The sequence below is a fragment of the Emydura macquarii genome, unplaced genomic scaffold (genome assembly GCF_026122565.2).
Source record: "Emydura macquarii macquarii isolate MOO-44397 ecotype Brisbane River unplaced genomic scaffold, CSIRO-AGI_Emac_v2 contig_18, whole genome shotgun sequence".
Taxonomy (NCBI): Eukaryota; Metazoa; Chordata; order Testudines; family Chelidae; genus Emydura; species Emydura macquarii.
In genome coordinates this window covers 8,700,947-8,725,250 of record NW_027130155.1, presented here as the reverse complement: position 1 = coordinate 8,725,250, position 24,304 = coordinate 8,700,947, and the positions used below count along the sequence as shown (strand labels likewise).

The 24,304-nt window shown below is 39.7% G+C and overlaps 1 protein-coding gene across 1 annotated transcript in view; it reads left to right on the top strand.

Moving 5' to 3' along the window:
• The first annotated feature begins 12,619 nt into the window (after positions 1 to 12,619).
• The window catches only part of DIPK2A (divergent protein kinase domain 2A), a 30,791-nt gene continuing 19,106 nt past the window's right edge, over positions 12,620 to 24,304 (top strand). Inside the window, exon 1 of the mRNA XM_067555882.1 lies at positions 12,620 to 14,424. Within this exon, the coding sequence (XP_067411983.1) occupies positions 13,348 to 14,424 (1,077 nt within the window). The 5' untranslated portion in view covers positions 12,620 to 13,347. The remainder of the gene's footprint in view (positions 14,425 to 24,304) is intronic.

The window sequence follows — 24,304 nt, the reverse complement described above, 5'->3', positions numbered from 1 at the left end:
GTTGTTATTTCAAGATACCTTTTAAAAAAGGGAAGGGGAAAAACATTGAATTTGTATCTTATCCTTCAGTTTTCTCTACCTAACTAATTTAAATTAGGTGTCAATTACCAGATAATTCAATGGGCTTTGGACCAGGCCCTGACCTTTTAAACCTATTTCTTGCTTTCTTAAGTAATATCTGATTATTGTTCCACAACTGGGCTTTTTTTCTGCCAATATTTTTCACTAGTGATTTTAATATCAATGATGGTTAATTTCCTGATTTCTTTACTCCTAATGTTCTTTCTTCCAACGAACAACATTCATTTTTGTCTCACTTAAGTCTATAAACATTAAACACTGAGGCAATACTCTTGATCTTGCTGACCCTTTTTCTGACAAAAGAGACATGGCCTTTAGGGGATGCAAGTCAAGTACAGTCTGGTTATGACAGCTGAAGTCCAAACACCCTTCTATTTACACTCAATTCTGTCTGACTCGGGTCTGGGTTCCGGGACCAAGTAGGAGTGGAGGTTTGAGCCCAGGTCCCATAAGGGATCAGGTCCAAACTCCATCCTTTTGCAGTGTGGACGCAGTTCAGGCCCAGGCCCCCTGGACTTGGGCCCTGAAAGACTGCCAATGATATCCCACAATCTCATGGGCTGGTGCTCTTTGCCCTCTCCATCCTAAAAGTAGCCAATTGACTCCTAGGACACAGAAGCAACTTGTTCAAGTACAGTAGTTCGGTGCTTAACCCTTTGTTATATTTTGATGCTGAGCTGCAAACACATTGAACCTTCTCTTGCATTTGCAATGGCCACTGACTAGAAGAAGTCCTCTGCCAAGCATGCTGCTTCCTGGTTATGGGATCACAGCCAGATTTTGGTGAATCTTTGATGCAAGGTGAGCAAAAGGTTCAATTTTTGAACTGAAAGAGTTCAGGAATGATGTGTACCAGGAAAGTGAAGAAATTGGCAGCTCTGGGGATTCAGTGCCAGACTGGTTACCAGTGTAGGGAGCAGATTAAGCAACTCAAGACAAACTATCAGAAAACTAGGGATGGGAACTCACTGTCATCCTGCCTCTTTTACGAGCAGGAAAGCCTCCTGGGGGACTGATTCAGCACCAGAGTCACTTCACTAGCCTCATCCAGCACCTGGTGGCTCCCCTCCAGTCCTTTGCTAGATTCAGGGGTGAGAAGGTTGCCTTCCCAGTTGACCAGGCTGTTGTGGTGGGCTGGTGGCTCTGTGCTTGGCACAGAACATACAATCTGACGTAATCTATTATTGGACAGCTGGGGTTCTCTTACCGCCTGTGCTGTTTTATTGGTTTTAGACTTTATTAATATGTTCAAGTTCTACTGAAATATATTTTTGCATCACAAAAATATCTTTGTATCAAATATTGTTTTTCTTTGTTTTCATTCCTTCCTTTCTAATGGTTTCTGGTTTGATATTGGTGATAAGTTCTCTTCTTCCATTAATACCCTTGATTATTATGATTCATTGAACATACTATAGTGGCATCTAGAGGCCATAGTTAGGGGTGGACCCCATTATTCTGGGTGCCATCCAACATAGTAAAAATAAAATCTCTCTGTTACAAAGCACTACAGTCTTGATAGGATCACATCCTGCTCCTCTTGAACTAGATGGCAAAAGTCCCATCTACTTGAGTGGATTTTTTTCCTGGACCTACTTTATTTTACTTTCTCCCTTTTTAGTTAAAAGGAAAAAAAAAATCTGTATTTAGGAAGGTGGATTTACAACAAGGGGGGGGAGGAGATGGGCCAAATCCTGAGATCCTTACATAATTCTTACATAGGCAAAATGCCATTGAAGTATCCTTGCATATGGACTTCAGCCAGATATGTTAGTTTTCATATTCATTCATGGGATAATACAGATGTTCTGACTATATTGTTCTTCACATTTTATTCTTTTTTGCTCAACACTGATTCTCCTTATTATGCCCATTCTCATTGCATTGTTAAAGTTAAATCTCTAGTTATTTAGTACATACTATTTCATCTTCGTCTTTCTGCCAGTCTGTAACCTATTAACTGTCCCATTTTTAACTATCAATTAAAAACTTAGCATTTTTATTGTAATTCATTTTTAATTAGATTTATGCTATCATTTTTATTAACTGTTGTACATTGTTCTTGCATATGTTTTGTATAATAAGACAGCACATTTTCTTTCTATTCTTTCCCCCTGAATAGTCTTTCAACTATAACAACCAATCTAACTTTAAGAACATTTCTGCAAGTGAAGACCATTAAAAACATTTCTCTTTAGTCTGTACAAGAAGTTACATAAGAAAAAAAAAAGTCCAGATGTAAAGAGGGGGCGGGGAACCCAAACTGTTAAAAGAGAGTGCTTAGTGGTAGAAATTTCTGGTTTTAACTTTCAAGTCAAGTTCTGCATTTCATTACTCTGATGAAAAGAGTAGTTTTCAGAATCAACAATTCTTTCTTCACTTCTTCCAGTCTGACTTAATTTTAATGAGACTAATATTCAAGTTTATTTCATACTGTTGAAAGTTAGCGAAGTGCAATAAAGAGCAGTTGTTTTTCATCCTTTAGAAAATTCATCCCAGTGGCAGGAAGCTGTCAATGAGCTTTGTAGAAAAACTTATCAATAAATTGACATGAAATCAAATGTGTAAATCATTTTGCTCATGCTCTAAATCAAGCCTTTAAAAATGAAATGCTCTACCAACAATTTTCAAATATTTGCATTTATTTCATATTTTGAGAGGCAAGTAATAAAGTAAGATTAAGTAGCTTATTTTTATTTCATAACTTCAAAGGCAGCATGGTCTAGTGGATGGAGTACAGGATTAGGTATCCTCAGAGTCTGGGGTTTTAATTTCTTTTCTGCAATTGACTTCTCCTGTGTGACCCTTATTCAGTTAAAGAGTAAAATACAGCTCAAGCAGGCTCAGTGATTTCAATTTGACCCTTGATCTTTCTCTGTCCTATTTCCCCTATCTTTATAGGGATATAATAATAGCATATAAATAATCACCTCAAAAGGGCATTGAGATAATTAATTAGTTAATGGTCTTAATGCACCCCCTGCTGGCACAGGACAATACAATTTTCATTCCATATGCCTATTGGAATAGAAGTACCAGAGTATAGATTCATAATGAGAAGGGCAACCACTTCATAAATTCTAAGTATTATTATTATAGAAAATCAATCCTGCGACAATTATATTTTGGTTTTCTGAAATTTATTTTGTGGAACGTCTCCATGTGTTCAATTCTGGTGGGGGCTCAAATTATATATGAAATCTCTGAATCTTTGGGGCAGTACTGTAACAACTAAGAAGCTAACCCCTTAAATTAGCATTTGGGCAATAATTTATCATTTCAGCACAGTCATGATAAAACTAAAGCTAAATTTCTACAACATTAACATAAAAATTCTTAATAGGATTTATTTGCTAAAGCAATGCAACCCTGTGAACCAGACAGTAAAACCATATCAACAAAACTGTTATAATAGCTGTTTGTTACTCCCTTCTGATAAAAGAGAGTACAATACTATTGCGATGCTCTCCTCTGGGAACCCTCTCTGCCTCAGCAAAAGAGAGTGTTGCTGGGGCTTAAACTGTGAGTGAGCTCCCTACCACACCAGTCTGTCTGTCTAACCAGCAAATTCCTCAAGACTCTGCCATTCTCAACCTTGCATCACAGGTAATAGTTCCAAGGTCCCATAGACATCTCCCTAAAGTGTCCATCCCCTCTCACTGGGCACTCACAGTAATGATTAAGTTTGCTGCCTTCTGAGAGACAGTGCACACACCATCCTGCTAGGTTACCTGAAGATTCCTCTTTACTTCAACATAACAGCACTGAGATGGTTTATAGTAAAATTCGGAATAAATTAAAGAATAAAGAACAGAAATGTAACTGAGACTAAGCAAAAGAAAAAAAGACATATGGTTACAAACAAAACAAAAATACCACACTTTCAAGTGCCTAAAACATAATTTAGCAAGCTACGTCTTTGTCTATACAGCTTTTTCCACTTACATCAAGCTAATAGCATCTCCAGCAACTTCCTGGTAGGAGGATTCAGTCTTAACAGAGGCAGAGTGTCCTGTCTCCTTTGTTCCCTAATTGATGGATAACTAGAATGTCTTTTGCTTTCCTTATATTTCCCAAAGTCCATTGTTTACACTACATGTAAACATACTTTCATTATCCTCTGCCTGTAATCAAGCCAGTCAGACAGGTAAATCCACATTCCTTTCTCTAAGGCAGGCTTGATGTATTCACTGCCTCCAAAACACATTGTAAGAACATATTTTCAGCACACAACTCTTTATACACAACCCATACATACAGCATGCAATGATATCCCTGATCAGTGTGTTGCCAGTTTACATGAGACCTTACAAATTACCTTTTGGATATATATTATGACAGCAGCATGTTGGCCGTAGTGAGTGTGTCAGGCCCAATAGAGTTACGATATTGTGAGCCCTCTGACAGTTAGCATTGAGAAGGTTTTAGGCTTACAACTACCAACAAACTCAACAGTCTTCAATGTAAAAAAAATAGTCCAGACTGAGCCCCAATCTTGCATACACCAATTCACTTGCTTAATTTTATGCAAGGGGTAATCCCACAGATTAATCATGTATGTAAGGCTAACCGCATAAGTGTTTTCAGGATCAGACTTCAGCAATTTATTCTGATTTTAATATACAATCTTTTGCAATGATCCACTAATTGAATATAGGCGGAAGAAATTAACAAAAAAAATCTATTACAATATTGTATTTCAGACTGGAGCCATTCTTGCTAAACTGAGTACACGACTTGGAATATAGTTCTTAAACTGACAGACATAAGGTTAAGATATGAAATATCTGCTTTCCAAATTTCTTTCAAGATTGTAGTAAATTGTGTAAATAGTACACAGATTCAAATATTACTAATTTGAAGCAGTCTAAACAATTTAAAAAAATAGTTGACACATTTCATCAGTCTGTAAAACTTGAAAGGCTAGATACACCAAAACTGTAGCTTGGCTTCATTTTCTATAAGAGTGTAGCTTTGGAAGTGTTGATTTATTTATTTTTGCAGGTTAAACATTAAAAATTGGAGGGAAAAAAGAGATATTGTCATCTTTAAATCTGTTAAAATGCAATAGCAATGAAAAGCAAGCAGCTGTTGTTGTGGATCACAGTTACCATAGCAATACATTCCCATAGTCACTTAGAGATTCATTTATATTAATAGCAGCCTTATTTAACAGAATACAAAAGGCACCATTTGCACTAATGTGGTTTATTATATTAAGACTTTTACTATTTATAGTAAGATGAGTAAAACTTTGTATTTAACAGAAGGCCTAATTACCACAGCTGGGACACAATCTAGTAAATAAGATAAGGAGGTCAGTCTAGCCCTATTCACAATGGTGAGTGGTTACTCACATGAGTAGCCCATTGAAGTCAGTAGGACTACTCTCATAAGTAAATGTTCACCAGGGAAAGTAAGAGCACCACAATCTTGCTCATAATTTGTGTTGACTATATAAATTTCTGTATACAGCACATAGAATAAAGTTATTTTAACATGCCATTTTATAATAAAATAAAATGCACTGAAAGTAGTAATAACTTTAGATAAGGAAGACATTTCTAAAGCGTTTCTGAAGGCTTCCATCTGCAGAAAAATGCTTTCCAAGTATTTGTTGCCTAATGTGAAATGTTAGTAACAGCCAAACAATCTTGCTAATGTTCCAAAACCAAATCCCCTTTCTTTCAAACAAAAATTAAGATTTCTAAGGCGTTGTCTACACTAGCACTTATGCCAACTAAACTTTTGTCGCTCAGGGGTGTGAAAAAACACCCCCCGAGCAATATTAATTTTGCCAGCGTAAGTGCTAGTTTAGACAAGACCTAAGTGACAACAGTGTACCTGTCATATAGTCTACAAAAACTTAGCACTTCAAAGCAAGTAAATAACTAGTTAAGGACATAAATCTCACTCAACCCTCATAATGAACATAAACACACTGGCCTGGACCATCGGCCACATCTCATGCAGAAATGGGGCTCAGCTGCCTCAGTGGCACTATTCTCTCCTTTCTAGATCCCATGTAGGCCTTTCCTTAGGCCTAGGGTTTTCACTGAGCAAAAGACTGGAGACTGGGTGAGCTGTGGAAAAGTGTAGACAAGAGCAGGGTGGACACACAATATCCCTTCTCTGGCCCACTGGAACTTATTTGGAAATGATAATACAATCTGAACCATGGACCCAAACGTTCTCTTCCTGGTCATCCCAGGGCTTGTTGTGGGGTGGGGGTGGAGGGGTGGGGAAATCGCAGCTTGGATTTTAAACCGATTCACCGAGTGGTGAGAGGATGCTGGCTACCTTGCTTGCAGAGAAGAATCCTACCGTGCACTGAGGGACAAGGCAGCCCTCCGCCGAAGACTTTTTTCAAGCAAGGGAGGGATAACAGATTACATCCATTAAATTTTCAATGTGATATCAACAGATGATAAACAATGTTTTTTAACACACAAAACAAACATTAAGCAAGCCCTGGATAAGAACCCATGGCAGTCAATGAAACGCATGAGATCCCCCTTGCCCCCCCCCCCCAAACAATGTGCAAGGACAGAAATGCTAATAAGAAAGAAAACTCACCAGATGTGCCTTCCACAGGATCATTTGTGCTGTCCTGTGTGCTGGTGGACTACTCGGGGATCAGGAATAACTCCTAAGATCTCAGCTAGACTCCATGCTGGAGCACATTTGGGCTTTGCAGTAGCCATGATGAGAACAGTGGGAAAGCTCTCTCCACACTGGTAGCAAACACAGGAAATGAAGATTCAGATTTTCCTGGGGCTGCTTGAGGGGAGGGGACTTTGAAATGGGGCATTATGGGATAACTCCCGGAGGCCAATTAATTCCAATTAAGACCAATTGTGTCTACACTGATACTAATTTGAATTAACAAATTTGAATTAGGCACTACGCCACTTGCAGAGGTGGTCTTATTAATTCAATTTGAAAGGCTCCTTAATTCGAATTAATGTGCAAGTGTAGACGCGGGAGTAATTAATTCACATTAAGGGACTTTAATTCGATTTAAGCGGCCAGTGTAGACCAGGCCTAAGTGGGTTGCAGCCCACAAAAGCTTATGCCTGCAGAGATTTGTTAGTCTTTAAAGTGCTACAGGACTCTCGTTTTTTTGTTGTTGTTTGTTTTTTGGGGTTTTTTGTGTGCAAGAACTGGAGCCCAGGAAAACTCATGAAGGGTCCAATCTACCTCCCATTTAAGTCAATAAAAATACTCTTATTGACTTCAACGGGAGTTTGATGTGGCCCTTAGTTCTTTAGTGAAATCTACAAAAAAAATGGTAATCAATGGAAAATAAATTCTGCAGTCTGATCGGTGAGTGGTGGGCAGGGAGATAAAGTAAAAGACTGAAAACTCACACAATATATTTAGATAAATAGGAGTTATCAAGTGCCATAAAATACATGTTTGTATAACTAAATGTAGAATATCAGAGATAAAAGTATAAGAATTGCTGGCATTGAAATAAAAGACGCTGTAGTTTTTAAGGTAAAAATATTGCATAATGTTTTGAAGATGAAGGGAAAGAAACTATTTTAATTGAAAGATATTACAGAATTCACACCAGAAACTAATTAAATAGATCTCATCCAACAACATAATCATTGAGACTTTACTGGCACTGAAAGAAAAAAATCTACATGGAACCTGAATAAAGAAAGACATTGACTTTCAAGGGGGAAAATATCTTTCTTAATCTAAGCTTGAGGATGCAAGGAAAAAGAAAGGAGAAATTAAAAATGTTTTTGTAGATTTTGCTACCCAAGCAGCAGTACTATATCCAACAAAATTATGTATCCTACATAAAATAAAGCACATTTGCTGCGATGCTGGTTCAGCAAAACAATTTCTAACAAAAATCAGCTCAGTTCAAAATACATGATACTCACACAGCAATTAAGAGTAAAAAATGTTTTGAGGAATTGTGCCAAACTGCTATGATCAAATGCTACTGTGACAGTAATTCTATGCTATGCTGCTTCATATACAGTATGTTGACTGCATAAAATTTAACCAAAATGGGGATTAAATTATTATTTACAGAAAAAAGGAATATTGCCTCCTATTTACTCTCTTTTCATTTGTCCTACAGCCATGGATGTAATTACAGTACATGAAAATTAAAACATCAAACCAACATAACTGTTCACTGGCAAAAAAGATGCATCTTTTGATTCACCCATCTCCCAAATGTGGCTGCACATAGAAAGCCTTTTGGGTGACAATTCCAGGGCCACACTGGATCTCTACACTCATGTCTCCCAGTATCTGCATGGATCTTGGGATATCCAACAATTTAGGAAGCTGCCCATTCTGCACGAGACAAATACCATCCCTGTAATAAAAAAATCTGGAGTGTGCAGCCCCTAGTTGTATGTTAAAAAGCTTCATACTTTATCATGTCTTGTCAGATTTTCAGTCTGCGATGGGACAAAATATGAAAAATGCACTGAGAAGGATCAAATTTATGTTTGGCTTGAGGGAAGGGGCAAAGAACTTGAAGTACAGCCATCAAGGTACCAAGATGATAGAAGCTGGTGACATCTGAAAATAAGTAGGCAACCTGATATACGGTGGAATATGTAAAATCAAAGACAATTAGATCTTTGATAGTATGCTGGACCTACACTGTCCCTGCTCTGGAGGCAGCCCCTTAAAATGGTTATGGCAGGTCTCTGGCCCTTTTAAAGCAGCTGAGTTACTGTAAAGTAGATGCAATTGGACCCTTAGATACAGAGATGCTTGTTTTCTTTGCATCAAGGGAAGGTAGTCTAAAAGTTGTGAGTCCTGATTTGATTTCTTATCAAGGAGAAACAAATCTGGGAGCCAAAGTCCCTCTTATAACTTTACAAGATTAAGGGGAAATCTAGTAGTAAAACAGTCCCGTGATGCTTAAACTTGTAATTTTCATGAGATCTAGTGAGTCGTCCTTTCTGAAAAAACTAAGAATATAAAACTTTCACCTTTCTGGGAGGTAAGTTCCTAAACAACATACCTCAGCTCTACTTCAGAGCTTATAAGGAAAGCTGTGAAATTTAGTGTGAGTTGTGCAGCCAGCAGAAATACAAGCCATAAAATAATTTATGCCATGACTTTTCATAATGTAATGGGAAGATATGAACTTACTGCCCAGCTAGTGCAGAATGGAGAGGCCTGTATAGCTGACCTGCTATGTGACAATGAACTCCATACACTCACTCTACTGCTGTTCTATGTGTTTTCATTTCAGCCACTGAAATCTTTGATGAAATGTAATGTCAAACACAATGAAATCTGCTTAGAAAAATACTGTAGAGAGTATGTCTTAAACTTAGAACAGAGCAGGCAACATAAAAATGATAGAGCTCCTGCGTTATCTAATGTATTCCCCTGCACTAGCACAGGATTTTCAGGTTAGGAAGTAAGGCTAATGTTTATTGTGAGTGAGTGAATTTGAGGATACAGAAACCATATTTCCTGTGCATCAGAAGCACTTAAATTATAATTTGACATGACTAGATTTAAATAATGTTCATTTACATCACAATAAATAAAAGCACAATCTACTTAAAGTAATGAAACTATTCACTACACTTGTTTTCAATATAAGCATTGAGGTAACCAATATTGATGTTTTATATGGGCCAAGAGGACAGAAATCCCACAACTCACGAACTGCAATTGTTTTTTTGTTTTGTTTTCCCATTAAATTAAAAGGGAAGTATCAGTGAGTACTGCTCTTGGACTATGAAACATACAGTATCTCTGGAAATGGTTCTGGTCAATTTTTGTTTAGATTACACTCTAGTGAAAAACAATTTTCATTACTACATGTCTTAAGGATTGACAGACAGTCCCACTTTTTAATGTATTTGCACACTTTTTACAAAGTCTGCTAACAATAATGACATATTTTTAAAGTTTCCATGCAGTAAGTCAATAGCTAGGACTCCAATTTGAGAACTGCTGCACTGGATTTCAACAAAATTTGAAAAATCCTGATTCATCTGCTCATTTCCCTGGGTATGGCATGATCAGTTGCAGAGTTGCATGTGGCCTTTCTTTTAAGGGATTGTTCTGATTTTGATTAAGTTGTTCTTTGTTTTGCAGAATATTAAATTAATCCAGAAACACTGTCAAGGGGACATCACATTGTTACACAAATCTCACAATGTCATAATGCAGTTTCTCTGAGGACAAAATCTAAAAGGTGCTAAAGGCCTTCTTTGATCAGTGGTACATCCTGTATAGTAAAACCTGAAAAACACTGAAGGGATTTCAGGAACTACATCAAGTGCAGGTATAGACAAGTTTGCAAATTAGATCAAGCAGGAAGTGCTTTTGAGTTTATAGTTTGCTAAAGTGGGAATTTAATAAATTATTAGTTTAATCAGGACAAAAAGTTACCAATAAAACATCTTCAGAACAACCTCCTATACCAGTACTTTGGAGTTTCATGAAAACATTTAAGAATGGCTGGAAGGTGTTTCAACCAGGGACAATCCTTTAGATATGTTTTGTACAGCACCTCCCACAATGGGCCTCTAGGTTCCTCTGAAGTATAAATAATAATAATTTAAAAACTTTCTTCTAGCTCAATAATGTCACTCAAGTGCTCTCCCTCCTTTACCTCCTTTTTCCTAATTCTGCCTCAGTTTTCTCTTCATTTATTTAATCTGCAAAATGGAAACAGTAATACCCTCTTTTCTGTGTCTATCTCTTTCCCTGTCCCTGCAAAGAAATGGATTTGTAAGTTTGTGAAGCCAACTTACTGTCGTATTGGATAATGAGACCTTCTTTCTCCTTGTCCCTCACAAAGACAAGAACAAAAGCCTCTGACATACAAATCAATCCAAAATATTAGCAATCTCTGAATGACTCATAAATAATAAAAACAGATTTGCTGATTTGTTTAGAGTCAATTTGTTTATGGATTACCAATCAATCCATAAACAAATAAATTTCAAAAGTATTACATCATCACTGGAAAAGCTTATTAGTCAAACAATTTAAAGGTTCCTTTCAAATTATATTTTCTTCTAATAAAATTATAACATTCATTTTATTGCCCAGAAGTTTCAGTCTGTTTCCCCGCAACTGAGCATAAGAAGAAAATTGTGAAAGAAGAATCATGAGAGCAACAAATGTGGAAAATGAATTTTGACAATTTACTAAACACATTTCTATACATTTGGACATTTTAGTGATTTAATAAATAAGACAGAATACAAATATTCTTAGACAAAAAAATACTGCCAACACCTGATGAAGGAATTTGTTTGGCTCCAAAGCTTACAGGCTGTAACTACAAGCAAATGGAGCAAGCTAATGTAGTAGGAGCCATTATTTCTCAGGTTTCAACATGACTCCAAACATTTTGTTTATAATAAACTCTTTAATTAAAGTGTATAATCTAGTTACTATAAAATAATAGGACATATTATTTGCCAAAAAATGATGCACAGAATAAAGCCTGTTGGACTCATTCTGATCTTTAACTGTAGGATTTGACAGGAGATGTTGAAATGAGATATGGCTATGCTTGAAGTGCATCAAGAGGTGCAAACTCACTCTCCTTATTCTACAAAGTGACAGTATTTCAGTATGACAGGTGCTTTGGAAGCTGTTACACATATGTCAAAATAGAATTTAAAGTAGTTAAGTATATGCTAATGAAGAATAATACAATTATATTTATGGCTTGCTAGAGTTCTCAGGCCTTTAAAACTGGAAATGGGAAAGCTTGATAGTGTAGTTGCAGTCCTTCTCCATTATACTCACACCCACCTCTTACATTTGAGGGGAGGAAATGGACATTAAATAAGTGTTTTCTAACATGGGAAAATAATGTACGTTTTACAGAAATTGAGATTGGTAGAGATGAAGAACTGTCTTCTTTGTAGACTCTTTCCTTCCTATATTCCACTCTACTTTCACAGTATGACAGTTGCTGGCATGGCACCTATGGCATCTATGGACTGACAGCCCAGAGATTTTTGAAGGCAGCCATAACGATGGTGTGAGAGTCTCCATATGCCTGAATTTCAGGCTGCAATTCTGAGGATAGGTAAGTTTGTGGCCCACTTCTGCTGTAGTGGCTCCTCTGTCCACATGTAGGGTATGGTGATTTATTTTATGGAAGGTGAGTTAAATCAATGCCAGGCATAAAACAGTGTTTGAGGGGAAAAACACGAATATACTGCCAGCAAGAAACTCATCCCTTTCTCTCCCAGTACCGGCTGGAGTTTGCAATAGTGCAGAAAACCTTTTCCATGGGCCAAACTTGATAGTGACCTGTGCTATTATGTTTACTGTGTAGGTGCTGGTAGCGTGTGGTAGCATGCCAGGGTATGAGCTGTGCTGGACACGACTTCAGTACACAATAGCCAGGCACTCTATGCCCATATCCAGACTTGCCAGTGAAAGAGAGACAACAGCCCCTTACTGGCAGACATAGCTATGGGGTTCAGGGTACACCATCCAGGCTACTGGACTGTTACAGTGACACTTGGGCTTACTAGCATGTACGAGTTGCAGTGGACACGTCTTCTGTATGCAACGCATGTGTACAAGGAGACACCAACCATTGAGTCCTGTCGGGCACGAACGTGCTGTGCCACAACCAAGCCATGGATGCACGCGCAAGACACCGGCCACACACACACAGCGGCAGGTGTGAGCTATGCGCTACGTTAGCAATGTGCACTACACACTAAGCACGCCCGCCCTGTGCTGCTATGTGCGTGCGTCCGTGGGTTAACGTGCACTAGCCACAGGGCAGGAGAGTGTCTGTGCAAGGAGTCACCAGGCACCGATGAGCAGGTGTGAACTAGGCTGGATTCAGGCTGCAATAAACCAGGCACCCCCGGCCCGCGTGCGCGAGACAAAGACACACACCGACCGAGGCGCTGGCTGCCTGGCACGTGCGAGCCCTGCTGCGGGGTAGCTCCGTGCCGGGGGCGGACGGGTAGCAGCAGCCGCATGTCCAGCGAGAAGTCTGCTCCCTCGGTCCTCTGGGCCAGCCGCGCCCGGAACAGGCACCGTCCCACGGGGGCCCAGGCGGCACGCCAGCCGGGCGGGGTCAAAGACAACATGGCGGCTCACACAGGCTGGGCCCCGACCAGTTCAGCGCCCCGGCACAGCGGCCGACACGGGACCGGACCGAACCGCACCGCTCGCGTGTTGTTTGCGAAAGGGGAGGGGCGGGGATGACGCTCCCTCCGCTGCCCGCCTCCTCCTCAGCGCGCGTCCGCGCGCGAGTCGCCCCACAGCTTCATGCCCCCCCCCTCGCGCGCGCGGCCGCCCCGCCTCTTCTCCGAGGGGAGGGGCGCCTGCGCGCTCCTCCCCCAGCTCCGCGCCCCCACCGCAACAGAGCCTGTGGGTCGGAGGCTGCGCTCCCCACCCTCGTGCAGGTGGACGGGGCCGTTCGCGGGGAGGGGGGGTCGCGCTCGCGCTCCGCCCTGCGCGCGCGCGGCGGCGGCGTGGCTCCTCCCCGGGGTGGGGCGGTCCGGGCCGGCGGGCTCCCGGCACCGCCCCCTGCCCCCTGCCGTCCCCCTCAGTAACTTGGCTGCTTTTATCGGGCGAGCTGCGCGCTGGAGAGAGTTTGCTGGGGCCACAGCTGCGGCGGAGAGCGAGCGCGGAGCCGCGGGGAGCCGGCGGGGAGGGGGGCCCCGGTCCGGTCCGGTCCGGTCCGGGACGATGCTGCGGCTGGTGTCGCTGAAGTTGGGGCGGCTGTACCGCTACGTGAAGCTGGCGGTGCTGGGCAGCCTGGCGGCGGCGCTGGTCCTGAACACGCACTCGCTGCTGGCCTCGCTGCAGCGCAACGAGCTGTCGGAGCGGCGCTTCCTGCAGCTCAATAAGTGCCCGGCCTGCTGGGGCACCAGCTGGTGCCGCAAGTTCCTCAACGGGCAGCTGCGGCTGGAGAGCTGGGGCCGCCTGCGCCTGCTCGATTTCCTCAATGTCAAGAACGTCTACTTCGCGCGCTACGGCGAGCCCCGCGAGGGCAGCCGCCGCGTCGTGCTCAAGCGGCTGGGCTCGGCGCAGGAGCTCGCCGACATCGACACCAAGATCTGCCGCCGCGCCACCGGCAGGGGCCGCTGCGACCTGCTGCAGGCCCTGCACGCCACCGAGTTCGCCAGCATCAACGGCGACGTGCGGCTGCTCACCCCCGACGTGGTGGAGGGCTGGTCAGACCTGGTGCACTGCCCCTCGCAGCGCCTGCTCGACCGCCTGGTCCGCCGCTACGCCGAGACCAAGGACTCGGGCAGCTTCCTGCTCCGCAACCTCAAGGACTCGGAGCGCATGCAGCTGCTCATCACGCTGGCCTTCAACCCGGAGCCGCTGGTGCTGCAGGTAACGCCCCTCCCCCTCCGCGCAGGTACCGCGCCCCACCCCAGTTGCCCTCCCGAGAGCCTTCATCGCCGCCGCGCCGCGCTCCGGGGGGAGGAGGGGTTGTGGTGCTCATAGCAAAGGTCGGTGCCAACCCAGCCGACTTGCTCTCCTTGGTGCTGTAGGAGCGTGCCCCGTCTCCCTCCCCCTTGCCCAGCCCTGCTGCCCAGGTTAGTGCCCAGGCAGCCAGCGCTCGCCCGGCCGAGCAGCCTCTGACTCTCCTCTGTGTTCTCGTTGCCAGCAGCGCCTTGGGTGGCTGGTACTGTGCGGTGACGGGAGAGCAGAGAGATGCGTGGCTTGGGGAGGACAGGGGGAGCACACCCTTCTGGGAACCGTAGATAAGGGGCGTCTGCTGAAACACGCATTGACACCGCGCTTCATCATCTCAAAACCCTCTCCCAAACTGTGAGCTGCGTTTGAAAAGCTGCCTTGAAACTCTGGGGAAGGAAAGGAGTCTCCTTTGCCCCGGTGAGCGACGCTTGATGCGTTGTATGGGGTGTTTGTTTTGTTTTCTCATTTAGCTCTTTCAGTTTTGGAGACTGTTAAGGGACTTTCTCGGTCCCCCTCCCCCCATTTTGTAATTGCCCTTTAGTGGAGGGGAAACATGGAGATTTCATTCTCTTTCCACTCTTCACTGCCCCGCCTCCCATGGAAAGCTTTCTTCTTATATTCTGTGGTGATCATCTGAGAGAGTGAAGAAAAACCGCTCTTTTGCACGTAGCAGGCTTGGCAGCACTGCTTTCTGGTATATACATTCCTTTTTTTTTCCCGTCGTAAGTAGGAGGCTTTAACCCTATGCCCATATAACAGGAATAATTCATTACATTTTTGTCATAAGAATACTTTAGCGGATCAGTTTCTTGGGATCAGGTTTAGTATACCATGGATAGGGACTTCTCTGCTCCCTTTTCATAAACTCTCCTATGTTAGCGTTCAACACAGTGTTATGTTAATATTTGAACTCTTCCCATAAGTAAATCAAGCTTTTTTGTTATTGTTTGAAGTAAAATTTAGAAATAGTTATATGTTGCAATAAATGTATCCAAACAGCTTAGTGAGATACAAGCCTGATGGTAAAGCAGCAGTCTAAATGATACACTCTTTTAGCTGTTCTGTGTTTTAATTATATCTAAGTAAGAATAGAGATTTATATGCTTTCTCAACTCCTCTGACAAGAATATACACTCTCTGTTTTGAGAGACTTGGATTTTGATCAGACTTTAGATGCAAATTTGTGGAAAATTGCCAATCTTTTGTTTGTAGTACTAGTTGTTTAGTCTTTCATAAATACTACACAAACTGAATAGTTGCTGCCTTTTGTTTACATTAAGCTGTCAACACTATTAAGAAAATTCTAAGTATGCACTTAGAAAATTACTGGACTTGAATCTTGGTCCAGTCACTTTTTTTCTAACCATTTTGGTCTTTTACTGTCCTTGGCTTCAACTAATTAATGCTGAAAGGAAGACTTGTAAGTATATCCGCACACCTTATATATTTGGCCAAGAAGCATCCAATTGATTGTCAGATAGCCAGTGCTGTGGGGATTGGTTTTAGCCTCCAGTGAATTTATCTCCTGACCAATATCTAGAATGTTCATTTAGGAAAAGATGCGTGCATTTTAAATTATTTAGAGGTACCATCAACTTGCAATCTAGTTACCTTTTCTTTAATAGGTTATATAGTACCTGAAAATATAAACAATCTTTCAACCATTTCTGTGGTTTTTACAATTGATTTATTCTATTTTTGATGAGTTTTCCCTTCCCCTTTCCTGTGACAAAACACCTACACAGAGGGAGCACGACTACATAGTGAATGTATTAGACAGAGTGCTGTCAAACGCATTCAGCAAATAGACTGAAAAATTAACTAATCTGGCCTTTTAATTATAATGTAAAATGTAACAATCGTTTTAAAAATTGGGCACAAGTGATTATTTTTAGCTGCTGTCCATTTTTAACCTATGACTTTTGTGGTGACTGTAGATGGTACACTAAGCCTACTTCTAAATGTTTTTGAAAATGTAAACAGAGGTTCATTGCAAGTCTTGGTTTTGAAAGTTAGCAGACAGACAAAGAAATGTGATACTTACACCACTTAGTATCACCTTCCACATTCCCATCAAATAAGTTATTTTGACTTTTGCAAATTCTAGGGAATGTGTAGTAATTTTTCTTGATGAGTAAACCAATTGGACTTAAATATTTCAGTATTTTAACTGAAGTAATTCTGGAAAATGACTACAAATCTGTAGTCCAAACTATGTGGCCTGTTAATCATGGAATACACTCTGTCATGTGGTTTTTTACAAGATTGAATGGGGTAGGCATAGATTACCAAGATTTCCCCCCCCCACAATTGGCTGGATATTCCTTAAAATCTGAAAGCTTGTTTCCTTTAGATTACTTAATAATGCTAGAATTAATTAATTTATACAAATCTATAATTTTTTTGTTTTTGCTTTTAAAAGTAACTTTCCAGAGAGAAACTGTCCTGAAGACTGAAATCAGTGACTGTGGAATGGTGTGAAGACAAATCTTTCCCTTGTCCCGTTGTTCCTATTTACTGATGGCAGCTTGGCCTTTCTTGTGAATTAGATACTAATATGTATGTGTTGTATCTGAAATTTCTCTTATAACTGTGACCAGAGGATGGATGGAGATGGTAACTTAGCTAGTTAAATTCAGAGATTCATGTTTTTCCCAGTATTACATAGATAAATATAACCATGTGGAATATTAAAGTTACGATGTCAAGTGTTGTGCTGCCCAGGAAAACCACACTCTGTACATTGTTGGCTATCTCTATTTAACTAGATCTGGGCAGTGAAAAATAATTGTGTTTTGTGGAGGATTTTGATATTTTGAAATTTTGTGTCCCCGAATCAGAATGAAACTCTCACTCACCCACTCTCCACTATTTCCAAATTCATTGTGAAAGAGAATGGAGTACCAGGTCTGCTAGACTGTTATGGAGCTGTCGACTCTGGAACCCCAGGCTGCCAAAGACCTGGGAGCTCTGGGAGGGCAGCCTGCTGGTGAGCTGTTAGGGAGCTGGGGCTCCTAGGGCTTTCTGCTTTCTGGTCAGTCTGTCAGGTGGCTGGCAAGATGGCAGGAAACTAAGCATGCTTACATTGGAATTCTGCCTAATGTTCCATTGCAGCTTCGTCAAAATTGAGCTATCTATGCAAAACGTTTCACATTCTATGAATTGGCATTCTCCATCAGAAAACATTCTGTTAAAGTAATTCTGACCAGTTTTAGCTTCAGCAACATTGAAAGTTCAAAAAATTAAATATTTTGGAGATTTGTTGAAGTTGGATGCTCTTTCAAATCATAAAAAAATAACTACTTCCAAAGCTTACACTATTATCCTCATTTTAAAGGAAAACTAACTTAGAGCATAACAAATGTAATCTTAAAAAAAAGTTAACGTTAGACTTCACACCTGGATTTTCACTTCATTCTTTTCAATTTTGATAAGTGCAATTATTGGAAGAATATTAAACCTATTTGGAAGAATAGAGAAAATAGAAATTCTTATCTATATCACGAAACTTGTACTGTGACAGTAGCATGTAGGACATCCAGGAAGCAAACTTTTTATAAGAAGGAAAGTTGTCCTGCTTTCAGATGTTTTGAAAGGTTTGATGGTCTTTATTTTATAAAGGTAAAATATTCCGTATTTGTTTCTATTGTAGTGGATGTGGGAGCGGGAGTGAAAATTGGAGTCTTATTCTTAGAACTGTATCTCTTCTTGTAGGATGCCCTGGTTGTAAATACAAACTCTGAAGTGTTTAATAACAGTCATCAATGTTAGCTGTTGGCTTTTTAGCCAAAGAGTACAAAGGAAGACTTGGCCCAATAGTTTTTCAGGGGATAACCCACAGAACACGATCTTAGGTGCTTAATTTTAATATGCACAAAAAGCATATTCTATCTTGGGGTGGGGAAATGCTTTCAGTCTCAATTCTGTGCATTGCTGATCTGTGGTATTTCATTAAGTTACAGCTGTAAGTTGATATAAATGTTTAGGCACTGAATTTAGATTTATAATGGAAAAGGTGACTTTAATCATCCACTAAACCTGGTGACTTGGGGATTATAAAACTTATTATCAGAGATTGGAAGCTTAGCTTGAAGCCTATTTGGCATATGGATTACTCCTAAAGTGGCAGCGCTTATGAAATGCATACTGTCACAATTGACTGACAGCCTTTTCTTTAGCCAGTTTCAAGGTTCTGCTCTACCCTTCAGTTTAAGCATGGTACACTTCTGTACAGGTCATAGAAGTTAGGGAAATACCACTTAAATAGTTTAATTATTAAGGTCTAATGTGAAAATACTAATGTTTTTATTAGGTTTGCAGTAGCACATTTTTATTTCATCCTTACTAGTACATCTTAAACAAGCTTTTATAGATTGACCCTATTTTTGATTCACTAATTCTTGCTATGTAGTATAGCAAATTGCAGGACAACTGTATATGATTTGGTACTGTTCATGTCTCTTCTGAGTACCAAAACAGAATATCAGCTTCACTGACTCTTCCATAATATGTTCTGTGTTTTAAACAATTTGAAAGGATTTATCTGGTTAGAAGTTGAATGTTTCATCCACCCCTGTGACAGATTGAGGAAGGAATTTTAGACCCTTAAAATTATAAATGGCTTTGGTTTAACACTTTCATGAATGTTTTTATGTCTCCCGATAAAAATGTCTTATGGGTGAGTTTTGTTTAAACAAAAAACAAAAAGCCCCCTCTTGCAATATATAGGCAAGGATTTTACTAAATTAAATCTTAGTTTGTAGCTAAAACTGATCTATATTTTTACATACCTTTTTATATAAATATTATTTTCTTTGCAGTCTAAGATTTGGATTGTAAATTGAGTTTCATTTCTGTGTGGCAACAAAAACAATTCCTAGTTATTTATTACAACACAATTTAGTGACAGATGTTTGCTCTTAGTGCAACCTTTTATCTACAAGCAGCTACATAGTGACATGAAACACTGAACTAGTTTTAAAAAATTGGTAGACTTGTGCTTTTTTACCTGTATGAATATCTGTACTCTGCCTCTACACAATTAAACCTTTTTTGATTACTTTAATCAGAATGGCAAAATAATTTTTGACTTAGTCTGCCAGTGGACATCTTCAAATTTGGTTGTGTAACTGGGAAACTTGTTTTTTTCAATTCTAGGCTGTGGTCTAAAACTGGCAGGTAAATTAAAATGAAAAATTGTTCATGGTTTTTAGTGTCAGACTTAGCCTTCTTTTAGTTTAGTCTTAGCCTTAATATAATTTTAAATGATACTCTTGACGCTAGTAAGACTGAGTCAGAACCAAGGGTACCTGACTTGTTTCAAACGCAAATGAAAATTGATGCCAAAATATTATAGATAATATCTGTAATCTAGAGCTGATCAGTGCTCTGTTGAATACTCAATATGGATCTGATCCACATACCCCTAGCTCCTTTCAGGATGGGAGCATATTGCTATATCCATGGAACTTTGTTTCAGGTCTCCTTCAAATGGGTGTGTGGAAAGGATATATTTTAGTGGAGAGCAAATAACCTGAGGGAAGTCTTTCCTTGGGCTATTTATTCATATTTTCATTAAATAATTTAGTGTGCTTTGTTGCATGTGTGTGGGAGGACTTGTTTGGACAAGCTCATTGTGGGGGGAAAAGTCACAGTGATATCAGTAATTTCACCAAAAGCAGTATCTTGAAAGGCTCATATCTGGTTAAAGCTTTGTTAAACATGCATGCGTATTTGTGTGAACATGATGGCATTTGAGTAAGAAATCTTAGTGCCAGCCATTGATATGCACTCTTTTTTTTCCTCCTCATCCAAAAAGTGTGTAAAGTGGTCCAAGAAGACTAATCAATTTTTACACTGCTGTATAGGCAGAATCCAAACATTGAAACTAAGTGATTGGAGCTTGGTGAATCTGGCATTTGTATCTTCTGTGGTAGCTTCAGGCATATACATTTGCCTCTATAGACCCAAAAAAATTTACCATTGAGCTTAATTTCTGTAAAAGTAACTTTCAGACATAAGGGTAAGGTCAGGATTGTTTTTCATTGCTCTGAGTTTCAGCCATGGTATTTTCTAGTTTTTGCAACATTTGACATGAGATTATCTTGAAAAGTAAGACACTTTGGTCATATGAATGCAAATGTTCACAAATTTGCTTTTCTTGATATCCTTAAGAGCCTTGGATTGCAGCAGCCCCTGACTTAATTTCTGTAGTAAGGAGCTTCTCTACGCTGTGTTTTTGTACTAGTGTAGTTACACCAGTGTAGCTGCCTCGCTGCAAATGACATTGTGTAAATGCTTCTAAGTCAGTGCAACACTGCATTGCCTCCTACATAGGACTTATCGTCAAGCTGCAATGAAGTACTTGGTTTCTGTTCCTGATGAAACTTTCAAAATATTTGCATCTTTCAAAATTGACCTTCTTAATTGTTCTGGAAGAGATTAGCCATAATCTGCTTGACAGAAAAGAATAAAACTAAAATAACAAATGCCTCTACCATGTAAAACTTCATTTTCAGTAAGAGTGCTTGTTTTCTTCTTCTGGGCTTCTGACTAACTTTGAAATACAGGTTACAGCTGTTCTGGTAAAATTAGGCCATATGTTTCATTAATGTATGTGATGCAGGTTAGCTAACATTTGTTTTACAGTGCTAATGGTCTTGTGTTTGTACTGGTTACTCCATTTGTGTGGTGTAGAATTTGCACTCATCACTAGATATTGTTTTTCATTGTGTATATTTACTTTGATATGAAGTATCTTCAATGTCCGTACAATCTTTATTTACAAATTTAACTTCTTCAGAACACCAGGAATAGATAGGCTATAAATCACATCCAACAGTGCTGCAAAGTTGTCCGGTAATGTAATTTCTAACAAAGCCTAAGTGATCTAAGTGACTCTAAAACAAGTCATTTTAAAGGGTCCATTTTGAGCTGAATTGGACCTAAATCTTTACAGCAGAGACATAAAAGCACAATTGCTAATGGATTGCACCAGTAGTTTACTGTTCTGATTCCAAGCAGTGATTATATTAGGGACCAGTAGTGCTATATCAAGCAGACAGATATTTGTGGAGTATTGCATCCATTTGTACTTTGCTAAGGTGTATTTATTTAGCTCTTAATATTTACTGTATAAATTAGTCCTGTTTTCCTGGCCACTTTTGTTGCTTGTCCTCTAATATTCTTCCATTTGTCTATCTTTCTGGCACTATAAAAATCAAAACTAAATTTTTGTTCATGATATGGTTGCTCCAGAGCCATGTACAGCGGGGCTGTTGTGTATATAATTTCTTTGGCACCTTCAGCCTAAAACTGCATTGGCTTCTTCTCAAAGGTTTTACAATGATCAATTATGTCTGGTAACTGTTAAAGTTAATATAAAACTATAAATCATTTTGGAATAGGATGATCCTTGCTGTGTAATCATTTTGTGGCTCAATAGGATCTGTTGAGTAAGCACAGTTGATACACAGAGTACTGTAGCCCAGGACCCAGTCTGAGTGCAAATATTGTGGAATTTCACCACAGAATAGATAAAGGCCTGAGGTCCCCTTTCTGGTCTCCCGAAGTGTACTTCATCAGGTCTTGGACCTCAGGAGCTTGAGCACCTGCCATTCTTCCCTTTGGGAGTCTGTTAGTGGTATACAGTGATTAAACATCCTTCTTAAAACCAAAGTATTGTTTTTATTGTTTTGATAGTCATCTTCATGCATGTCTTTTACCTAAAGGACTTATCTTCTTCTCATGGTAACCTCGGCAGGCCTAACTTCTTCAGACACCTTAGTGGGTGCTGGTCCCATTCTGATTCTTGAACAACTCTCTTGTCTCTGGAGAGAGCCCTTTTTTAAACTGCCATAGTCCTCTTGTTCTTTTGTGTTCCTGGTCTTTGGCCCTTCTGGACAAAACTAGTTTTGGAAGGAGGTAAAATCTTCAAAATTAACATGTCAGGTATTGTTTTTGCAACCCTCAAGTGTTGCTTGAGAGGTGGCTTATTATGAACCATTCTTTGTGTCCTCCTGCTTATTTTTTCCTTATAGCCCTCTGTGTAAACTGGTGACATGCTGGTCCCAAAAGTCATTGTGTGGGGTATATATGGCTTGTGTACCAAGATTATTGTATGTGTGCTGGAAATATGTTATGTTAATTTTCTTTAACATTGACTCAGTCTTGGATACAAATTGACTCAGCTCTTGGATATAAATTCCTACGTTCCACTTCTTTTAGTGGGAGCTTCAGCTGCATATTCAAGGGTATACTATGTCCCTAGCTCATACAATGAGGCTGTTTAGATATGCACTATCACTTCCAAATGCAAATGCATTCACATTCACATAGATTCAAGTGAGGCATGCTTCACATCTGTACCTCCTGATGACTTAAAGCATTGGGACTAGAGAATGCTTGGTTTCACTAAATTGTAGGGTTTTTTTTTTTTCCTTATTCCCATTCGACTCAGAAAAGTTACTATATAAATAAAAATCTTAGTCAGTAGATTTCTTCTAAATGTATGCTTATCTAGTCACATTGGTTTGCCTCAGTGACAAAAATAAATGTCTTACTTCTGTTTGCACTGAAGAGTGACACTGCTCTGAGAAAGGGAGCTGGATTTTATTCCTTTTTGGGTAAGAATAGAATTATGTAAATTCTATTTACAGTGCCATTTAGCTACACTTGTGCAAACCCTATCAAAGAGGATAAAGTTTGTACATGTGTCATTGAGGGTGTAATTTGGTCTGCAGAGCCTTTATTGTGGTGATGAGCATGAAGGAAGCCACCCAGTTGTTTCAGATCTTGAGTTGAATTTGCATGAGTAGTAAGTAGGAAGATGATATTTTTTGATGAAGCGCACTTAATACCAACATCATGTTTGGAAATACTGATGGACCATACACATACCACTTTAAATCACTCTTCAAAATAGAAGCACTCTCTAAACTGTAGTCTTAGTGCTTCTAATTATACCAAGATATCAGCTATCCATTTTAAAATATTTTGCTATTATCCTTCTGTACTCAATACTTACAGTAAATTAAAAGCTAGTATGTAAAGAATATTTATTAATATAGGTATGTTGTATGTATATCATTATATTTAGGAACCTTAAAAGTATAATGTAAGAATTAGCTTTGCTTATCTATGTATCTTTTGCCTCTTTAGTATTGCGACGCTAAATGGGTTTTATACAATTTTCCTTTAAGGTTGTTGATAGGGGGGTTTGATCTTAAACCGTGGATACTCTGCTTCCTGAGGTAAAAAACTCAGCAACTGTGTTAGCTCAAAATCAGTTGCAAACTCGAAAACCTCTGATCCAGCCACTGGGGGTGAAAGGGGATGTATAAAACCACATGGTATTAGTGTAGATTACACTTGGGTGAGGAAAATTACATGAAATAAGTAATTGCATCTTTTCTGGACTAACAAAATAAAATAAATACTATATTCCCTTTTGATACTCCCTTCCTTTTCTTTTAAAATAGTTCTTGAAAATGGGTTTCTCACTGCTATTAAGAAATCTGATTAGAATATCTAAATTGTTAGGTGGAGTGTCTTGGATATCAGTGGGAATGGAGGAAATGAATTGTTCTGGCAGGTTAACAGATTCACTTTTTTTGTCAGTTGACTGATCTACATATCTTCACTTTTGTGCATAGAGTGAGAATTTCTTTCCAAGTGGAAAAGTCCTAATATAGTCTCTATTGCCTTAATCCTAATTTTTCTGTCAGTCATCTGTATTAAAAATTGAACTTCTTTAACAGTTGATTAAATTCTTTTTTGATCTGTTATGAGTGAG